Source organism: Xyrauchen texanus, chromosome 15 (genome assembly GCF_025860055.1).
Source record: "Xyrauchen texanus isolate HMW12.3.18 chromosome 15, RBS_HiC_50CHRs, whole genome shotgun sequence".
Classification (NCBI taxonomy): Eukaryota; Metazoa; Chordata; class Actinopteri; order Cypriniformes; family Catostomidae; genus Xyrauchen; species Xyrauchen texanus.
In genome coordinates this window covers 2,478,665-2,488,664 of record NC_068290.1, presented here as the reverse complement: position 1 = coordinate 2,488,664, position 10,000 = coordinate 2,478,665, and the positions used below count along the sequence as shown (strand labels likewise).

The 10,000-nt window shown below is 38.6% G+C and overlaps 1 protein-coding gene across 2 annotated transcripts in view; it reads left to right on the top strand.

Moving 5' to 3' along the window:
• The window catches only part of LOC127655736 (mannosyl-oligosaccharide 1,2-alpha-mannosidase IA-like), a 271,337-nt gene that overhangs the window by 219,134 nt on the left and 42,203 nt on the right, over positions 1 to 10,000 (top strand). For both annotated transcript variants that reach the window (XM_052143702.1, XM_052143703.1), the window contains exon 5: positions 9,179 to 9,273. In XM_052143702.1, coding sequence (XP_051999662.1) covers positions 9,179 to 9,273 — 95 coding nt within the window. The remainder of the gene's footprint in view (positions 1 to 9,178; positions 9,274 to 10,000) is intronic.

The following is a 10,000-nucleotide window of genomic DNA, read 5'->3' as shown; positions in this document are numbered from 1 at the left end:
GATTATGCCGATTAATTGTCAGTTTTAGGGCTTTTGCGATTTTGACGATTAATTGTCAGTTTTAGGGCTTTTGCGATTTTGACGATTAATTGTCAGTTTTAGGGCTTTTGCGATTTTGTCGATTAATTGTCAGTTTTAGGGCTTTCACGATTATGCCGATTAATTGTCAGTTTTAGGGCTTTTGCGATTTTGTCGATTAATTGTCAGTTTTAGGGCTTTCACGATTATGTCGATTAATTGTCAATTTTAGGGCTTTCGCGATTTTGCCGATTAATTGTCAGTTTTAGGGCTTTTGCGATTTTGACGATTAATTGTCAGTTTTAGGGCTTTTGCGATTTTGCCGATTAATTGTCAGTTTTAGGGCTTTTGCGATTTTGCCGATTAATTGTCAGTTTTAGGGCTTTTGCGATTTTGTCGATTAATTGTCAGTTTTAGGGCTTTCGCGATTTTGACGATTAATTGTCAGTTTTAGGGCTTTTGCGATTTTGACGATTAATTGTCAGTTTTAGGGCTTTTGCGATTTTTGTCACTCAATTTGTAATTATTTTGGTGTATATATGCTTCATGCACATTTAGAAGTCCTTCATAGTTAACTTGCAATCATATAATTAAATGGGGATATATAATTTGTCATCTAATTTTCTGTTGTTCACAGCACATTCAGGATTGGACTCAACCAATAGTGATGTATTTGCAACATTCGTTTGTCCTTTTTCTTCAAAATTATCTGCAGGACTTGTCAAAACACATAATTTCACAAAGAGCAGCCAGCTGTCATCAGTCTTTGCGACTGTCCACAGTTCTGGGCGAGTGTCCAACACCACATAAAACACACCGTCTTCTTTGCTTGACCAAAAGCGCGACCAGTTTTTCTACTGTAGCGACGCCAACAGTCTCTCTCAACCAAATCTGTCAAAGAAGTGCAAAGCGTTGTGCATAAAAACCCTGGGAAGAATTCATAGATGGTCTTTTAGTTTAGCTAGAAGGCAAATAATAAATTGTCTTTGCAATTATTTCATAGTTTAAAAAGCAGTGCATCTTGATCTGAGGTGCACTGGGGGTTTCTTATGGGCCGGCGGGGCAATCTATCACTCTATCGAAGACATTAACGATAATAATTTATTGTTAATTCATATTTATTTAATAAGCACTTCCTTAAAAGTGTAAACACAGGCTCTGTCAAGCTTTCAAAACATGCTCTGTTTGGTTGAGCATCCCGTCCGACGAGACCTGCAACATTGACTCAATAGTGCGAGTTAGGGCGGGGCTATCTTGTTTGTTGACCAATAAAAGATAGAGGAAGTGTTCAGGAAACCTGTCTGAAAACAGCCATAATGTTTGCAGTTCTGTTTGGTGACACTAATGGTCAGAATAGACATGCATTAAATGTATACACGTACATTTTGCATGCAAATAGCAATTTGAGCTCATATTCAAGCTTCTTTTTTGGTGAAGGCAAAAGATTTTTGTTTTGTTTGGCAAATGCTCTTGACCGCAGCGCATGAGTCTTGTGTTACCATGGCAACTTATAAATCACAGGTTGAGATGGGAAAAAAGCCAAACAAAAGACCATGACACATTTGTAGTGATGTTGCTCACTGGCCCCGTCTATAAACCACTGAATCCTGGGGTGGGAATTACAAGGAATTTAACGATTCTGTTTCCGATTACACTTAAAAATTCAAGTTCAGTAACAGGTCTGTTTATGATATTTTGTATGTTTTATGAAGAAAGAATGGAGAATATTTAGACAACAATTCTTATTACATGCAATATCCTCATGAGCTTGTTGTAAAAATGAGATAATTTTAGATTTCAATAAAAAAAACTAAGTTTTAGATTAAATGTTTAGATGAAAATGAGTTTTAGATGCAGATGTTTCAGAAATATTAACGGAACTGCAATAAATCATTCTCTTAAAAAAAAAAAAAATTCCCACTACTTAGTAGGTCCTCATGGTGGCGCGGTTACTCACCTCAATCCGGGTGGTGGAGGACGAGTCTCAGTTGCCTCCACTTCTGAGACCGTCAATCCGCGCATCTGATCACGTGACTCGTTGTGCATGACACCGCAGAGACTCACAGCATGTGGAGGCTCATGCTACTCTCCACGATCCACACACAACTCACCACACGCCCCACTGAGAGAACCACTAATCACCACCACGAGGAGGTTACCCCATGTGACTCTACCCTCCCTAGCAACCGAGCCAATTTGGTTGCTTAGGAACCCTGGCTGGAGTCACTCAGCACGCCCTGAATTCAAACTCGTGACTTTAGGGTGATAGTTAGCGTCAATACTCGCTGAGATACCCAGACCCCCAGATAATGCGCTTGTTAATGTCTTTTCATTACATAAAAACAGATAATTACTTAATGTAAATTTAAATACATATACTTATAGGGTATTAAGCTTTCATTTATATAATGCCTTTCATTTTTTGACTGCTACAAATGTTTTTACAAATGTTATATAATGATTAACAGATTATTTGTACATTTAATTTTAAAGTTTACAAATTTTTTCATTAATGTCCAGCTAGTTAGTAACCAAGGTCTGTAATTAATTAAGTATTTGATTTTTTTTAATGCATAACAGATCATTTGTTAATGTTAGTTAAATTCATTAGTTAATATTAACAAGTGCATTGTCATATTTATAACTATTAAATAATCATTAACTAATGATTAGTTAATCATTATTTAATGTTCTGAATGAGCTTGCTCTCTGGTTCAATTACATTGTAAGATGTTGTACATTTGAGACGTGCAAGCCAAGTCGCATTCTTTTGGCCAGCTGCAGCTGGTGTTTAAGATGGAAGGTTTGATAAGTTATCTAATAGCTCAATAGCGAGTAAACAGCAAAGACACGTGGGGTCACAGGACTGAAGAGACTTTTGATTAGACATTTCATAAAAGCACACTGCAGAGAAAGACATTTTAGAGCCACAGCTCTGATGGATGACAACAACGTAAGCTAATGACATCACGGCTCCAGTTATGCTACACTGTGTTCGCGAGCTGCTGTGCCTGAGGATACAATGCAAATGATGCCGTGTGTGCATGAGTCTGTAATTACATTTGAGGGCTCTTGGTGATGGTTGTTGGTGTTCACTATACAAACTATCTGCAATATTAGGCATGAAACATACTATGACGCAAGTACTGACACTTCTGGCTATGCAAGCTCGATTCCGCTTGATTCAGTTTTTTTATATATATATATTTGTATGTGTTTTACCGCAATTCACAACACAATGCAAGTGCACTTTTTAGCATTGCATGGAGAGGCTCTTTAATGGGCATTCACATAAGCTAATTAGCATTCACTGTTCACATTTTATTTTATTTTTTTTAACTAATTAAAAGTAGTGACTTTTCCTTTCAACAAGTTGTGTACAGTGACAAAATGCTACATAATTGTTTTATTGTTGTTTTCCAAAATGTGTCATACCGCAATTTATAATGCATTGCATTCTTGCGTGACATTCTAGCGGGCCTTGGCGTTAACTAACTAAAAGTAGTGACACTAATGACGTAGCATTTTATTCAGTAGCTGTTTTTAAGACATGCTGTTATTCCAACACATAGTGGAATAAAGTGACAAAATGCTACATTATGCAAATGCGACTGTATTTCTTTGTAAATGCATATTGTATTGCATGCACAGCCTGTATATATAGGCTACCGATATATACCGATATCTAGAGAGCAAGGTACCTGGTGCTGATATAATGCCAATATACATACAGTAATACAGTTATAATACCTTTCTGTTTTGAGGTCAAAAAAAGACCCAGTATAGCATAGTAGATATAACAGATTCTGTTATCCCAAAAATATAACAATAGTCTATCAAGCCATTTCATGTCTTTAACTTATGAGTAGCATATACCTTCTCAAGATATGGCTTGAATATATTTTCCCCAACACTGGTTCCAGTTGCGTTTCCATCACTGAACCGGGTCGGATTGAAAGCTGCCCATGCCACCATCCATCTGCACGTCTGACAGTCCTGTGGTGATATTTCTTTCTTTAATATGTCTGATGAGAGTGCGGAGTGTGTGTCGTAATTGATTTGTTTACCTCTGCTGGTAAGCGTTCTTACTGTGCAATCATGTTGGCTTAATGCAGTGGTTCTCAAATGTATTTGGTCACGCCCCCTTCGAAACAACAAAAACTCCCCCCTCAATGTTTTTTCTCTCAATGGAGATATTTAATTCAATCTATCCAACAGGTGGTGGTGGGGTGGTGGAGGTTGCACGTGAGCAAATGCTTACATGTGATTGGCTAGGAATTACCCCGCTAATGGTGTGATGATGTACAGCTGCTAGTCTTCCCACTAGAACTACGCTGCACTTACATTTCCAGTGAGGCACTTGCAATGGAAGTGAATGGGGCCAATTTTCGAACGTTAAAATACTCATTGTTTTAAAGCTATAGCCACAAGTGTGATAAAATCACTTACTAACATTTTCTGCGTAAAGTTACATCCAATTTTACAACTACATTGCCATGACGATGTAACGTAAATATACCTTGAAACCTTAAAATGATGATTTATATAACTTAAACACAAATAATACACAAGTTTTAATAGAAGAATTAATGTAAGTGCTTTTATAAAATAATAAACCCTCCAAAAACTGGCCCCATTCACTTCCATTGCGCAGTCTGCGTAGGGCACCAACTCCCTAGCAGGGCACCATCTTACCCTAGGAGGGCACCCGAAAGTCCACCGGCTACCCGTTATACTTTATTCAATGACCCGAAAGCAGCTGTGGAACACAGACGATCATATCACGATCACGTGAAACTTCAGTTTTCCCAATTATTTTATGGAGATCATCTCCAGCTGTATCCCATTTCAACACTTCACAGCTTATCTCAAACCAGCGTCAGCCTCTTTGCATGTCCATATACTGTATCCCACTCTTCTGAATTGAGTCTGAATCATAAGCACAGACCCCTCAGCAGATGCTGGCTTGTGTGGTGAAGTAAAAAAGGCTTTCTGTGAGAGAGTATGAAGGTGCAAATAAACCCCGTCAAGCTTGGCGAGGAAAGAAAAGAGGTCGTTCTTTGCATAGTGGGAGAACAACAGACTGCAGGGCGACTGACTGCGCATCCCACTCCAAGATTATCATGTGATCTGACCCAGAGCTGAGCCAAGCTGCAAAATGTCACTTTTGAAACAGGCGAGTGAGAGAACACACCACAGCCGGCGTATCTCGCAGCGAGAAAGACGATAACATGCGGCTAAGCTAGAACTCCACTCGCTACTGTTTTTTTGCTTTGATTATTTTTAAACACAAATCTGTGTCGACAGAATGAGTTTGACCTGTTTCTTGGCCTTTCGCTGTATGAAGTATTCGGGCTTGCCATCGCCGGTTAGTTAAGCTGGTGACAGCTGTTCGCCTATGGATTTTATTCCATTTACAATGGCACATGGGTACACGTGTTAACGATTTGTCGGCCCAGACGTTTTCGCCCCTTGTGCCTTTCCACACAAGTTTCACAGAGGTCTGAAGGTGTGATTAGGGCTGGGCGGTATGACGGAATATGCTTGTGTAGAAATGTATCAACTGTGATTTGGCAGATGCTTTTATCCAAAGTGACTTACAGAGCCCTTATTACAGGGACAATCCCCCCGGAGCAACCTGGAGTTAAGTGCCTTACTCAAGGACACAATGGTGGTGGCTGTGGGGATTGAACCAGCAACCTTCTGATTACCAGTTCAGTGCTTTAGCCCACTACGCCACCACCACTCCCCACAAAATTAAAAATGTGTATTTCTTTTTTAATTTAAAGGTTAAATAAGGCCTTGATGAGATATTTACAGGCTTTGTGAGATTCACTGTATATCATCAGTAATGATTGATGTTTACCCTGTGTGTCAATCATTAATTCTCTCCTCAACGAGTCTCTGCTGAAGCACCCTAGAACAGCATAATTGAGTCTGGCAGATCCTCAGACACATATGCATCCCACACGGTGCTAATTAGGCGAGGAGGAAACATTATGGGTGGTGCTTTTTCTCTACATCGAGATATCCTTTAATACTTGCACATGACGCCAAACAAACATAGAATTCGTCTGTATCTTGCTTTCTTTAGAAATAATGACATGTATATGGCTGTTGAGTTTTCTGTCTAATTTATTTGATTCTCTTCTTTAGCACTGAAAAAATACGTCGTGCCATAAATAATGCAACACATGCTCAGCTCGAACATCATAGAGAACAAAGACTGTTGATTTACAAGCTCATAAACAGATGCCAGATAGATCCATGTCACGAGGTCCCTTTGTTCTGCCGAAACGTGAAACAAGCGTGCCGCCACATCAGAGCTGCAGTGTCATCTACCTCTATGTTTGTTCAGTTCATGACACACACTGTTTGCCCTTTCACACTGTGAAGCTTTGCGATACAAGTATTTGCAATAATAAACCAGTGATTAGACTTATGAGGAGTCGGATCAAGATTGTCTCTTTTTGCCATTTTTATTCATAGGATAGCCTGCATATAGACTTCATCTTAAGACAGTAAACATACATAAAGTATGGTATAAGTACTCCGATTCAAGTGTTTGGACAACACTTTGCCAACGCTTAATCCGTGCTGATAACAAACCTCAGTACTCAAGGGGGCGATAGAGTTACCTTCGAAAGTTTGTGCCATTGAACTAGATGTGTTATTATTCAGGTTGATATAAGTTGATATAAATATATTGACTTCAAAAGCAATATTTACTTCAAACTGTTCCTCCATCATGACAGTAGTTGACTTGAAAAGAGAAAACTCACTGTAGAAGTGGTCATTTCACTCTACACTTTTTGAAGAAAACGTTTCATATAGAACTCAAAAGGGTTCTATCACTTGTTTCATATTTAGAACCCCTAAAAGGTTCTATATAGAACCCTTTTTAAGGATTTTTTGAGCACGTGGAAAGGTTCTATATAGAGCCCTTTTTAAGGATTCTTTGAGCCACGTGGAAAGGTTCCACATAGAACACTTTTTAAGGTTTATTTGACATGGAAAGGTTATATTTAGAACCCTTTTTAAGGATTCGTTGAGCCATGTGAAAAGGTTCCACATAGAACACTTTTTAAGGATTCTTTGAGCCACGTGGAAAGGTTCCACATAGAACACTTTTTAAGGATTCGTTGAGCCACGTGGAAAGGTTCTTTATAGAACCCTTTTTAAGGATTCGTTGAGCCATGTGAAAAGGTTCCACATAGAACACTTTTTAAGGATTCGTTGAGCCACGTGGAAAGGTTCTTTATAGAACCCTTTTTAAGGATTCGTTGAGCCATGTGAAAAGGTTCCACATAGAACACTTTTTAAGTATTCGTTGAGCCACGTGGAAAGGTTCTTTATAGAACACTTTTTAAGGTTTATTTGACATGGAAAGGTTCTTTATAGAACCCTTTTTAAGGATTCGTTGAGCCATGTGAAAAGGTTCCACATAGAACACTTTTTAAGTATTCGTTGAGCCACGTGGAAAGGTTCTATATAGAACCCTTTTTAAGGATTCTTTGAGCCACTTTAAAAGCTTATATAGAGATCCCTTTTTAAGGATTCTTTGATATGGAAAGGTTCTATGTAGAAATCTTTTTAAGGATTATTTGAGGGAATTCCCAACATGGAATCGTAACTTTTGGTTTTTGTTTAGTTTTTAGATTTAGTTTTTGTTTTATTACCAAAATAATGTTTAGTGGACATGTGAATGAAATAGTTCATTGTCACTAAGAAAATGAAATAACCATATAAAACACATTTAATTTAATTATGCCGTACAGGAGCACTGCAGTTTTAAGACGCTGTGTCTAAAAAGGTTAAAAGGAACTTTTTCAATCTCGAGACACATGCGTTCTCTTTTCTTGCACTGTGTGTATCTTTTTCAGCACATGAATGCTCACCCTGTAGACTATAGACTGTGTGCATGATAGTACAACTGCTACATAAACAAAATGACGTAGTCCGTACACAACTTTTCCCCAGTCGGCAGGATCCTGTCTTTCATTTTTCTTCTGGCTTTCAGTCTCTCCATTTTCTGTCTTGTTTGTGTGTTTCTGTCTCCCTTTTTCGCATGTCTGTGTTGAGTAAACAGCGAACAGTGTGTAATGGGTAAAACACGTCTTTGTGCTGGACTGATCTGCCCGGCTCCCCACAGCTTGGCTAGTGCTGTTGTGTTGTGTTCCCTGTAATAGGCACACTATAATTACACGAGCCATACCACCATGACTGTCAGCGGTCACAACAAAAGCATGCCTGCATTTACACTCTACTGCCGCTCTCCATGGAAAACAAGGATATCATCCTTTTGGAATTCTGTTTGGGGGGAATTTTTGTTGCTCTTATTTTTTTCCATAACTGCTGTCTGACAGCATCTCCGATTAGCCCAGCAGAGGAAACACATAAAAACGAAAGCCAGCTTGCCGTTTAAAGGGACAGTGCACCCAAAAATTTTAATTCTCATGCCATCCCAGATGTGTATGAATTTCTTTTATCTGTTCAAAGATTTTTAAAAGAATATTTCAACTCTGTAGGTCCATACGATGCTAGTAAATGTTGGCCGGAACTTTGAAGGTCCAAAAAGCACATAAATGCAGCATGAAAGTAATCCACGCGACTCCAGATTAAAGTCCTTTTTTACTATAAATGCTCCTCCCTGCCCAGTAGGTGGCGATATGCAGAAGAAGTAAACAAAAGAAGAAGAAGAATGTGAAAGTGGACTTAAATATTGATCTGCTTTTTCACTCACACTTATCATATCGCTTCTGAAGACATGGATTAAACCACTGGAGTCGTGTGGATTACTTTTATGTGCTTTTTGAAGCTTCAAAGTTCTAGCCACCATTCACTTGCATTGTATGGACCTACAGAGCTGAAATATTCTTCTAAAAATCTTAATTTGTGTTCAATAGAAGAAAGAAAGTCTGGATCTGGAATGGCATGAGGGTGACTAAATGATAAGAGAATTTTCATTTTTGGGTGAACTGTCCCTTTAAGAAAATGACACGTTTTAAAGATTGAAATGATTGTGTTACTTCTTAAAAAAAATAACGAGAAATTTCTTTAAATGCGCTTTAAATTCCTTTGAGGGAGTGTGAGTATCATTTATAAACTGTATATGTGACAATTAGTCTCACAATTTATTTTATTCTGTTTTGTCTTTCAGATATTTAAACAAAAGGTGTTAGAGTTGGGCGAGAAGCTGTTACCCGCATTCAACACGCCCACCGGCATTCCCAGAGGAGTCATTAACCTGGGCAGGTGAGCACCCAACACAGCATACACCTGTCTGCAACCCCAATTCTTTATGCATCCATTCACAAAAGACTTATGTTGCAAATCGTACCTTTTATTTCTCGTACCGACGTCTTTTCTGTGAGAAGGTGTCGCATTCTGGCACCTCTGCCGCCCACCTGGCTTCTATAAACGCGCCAGCTCACGCTGACAGCTGCAGGCAAATTTAATTAACTGATTCTTGTGCTAATACCAGTTAGATGAGTAACAGGAGCCAGTGCACAGATGGATGGGCAGAAAACTGGCCCTGGTGAGGCACTCAGGTTAGTTATGATGGCAGAGGCAAAACACACTGTGACCTAATGTGCACACTTCCATATTATATAGTATGCCAAAAGCATGTGAAATGAGAAGCTTCCTCATGATTCATGAAACAGTAAGAGAAAAATATCTTCCTGCATCAATAGGATATTGGGCAATTTTACATACAGTATGTAGTTACATTGTGCTCGTTTAATTATTGCTGTCTTTTGTTGCAACATCATCACTTGCAGTTGAAGTCAGAAGTTTACATACGCTTAGGTTGTCATTAAAAAGTCATTAAAATGTATTTTTTAACCACTCCACAGATTATATTAGCAAACTATAGTTTTGGCAATTCATTTAGGACTACTACTATCTACTTTGTGCATGAGATGAATACATTTTCCAACAAGTGTTTACAGACCGATATCGTCACTTTTAATTGACTATA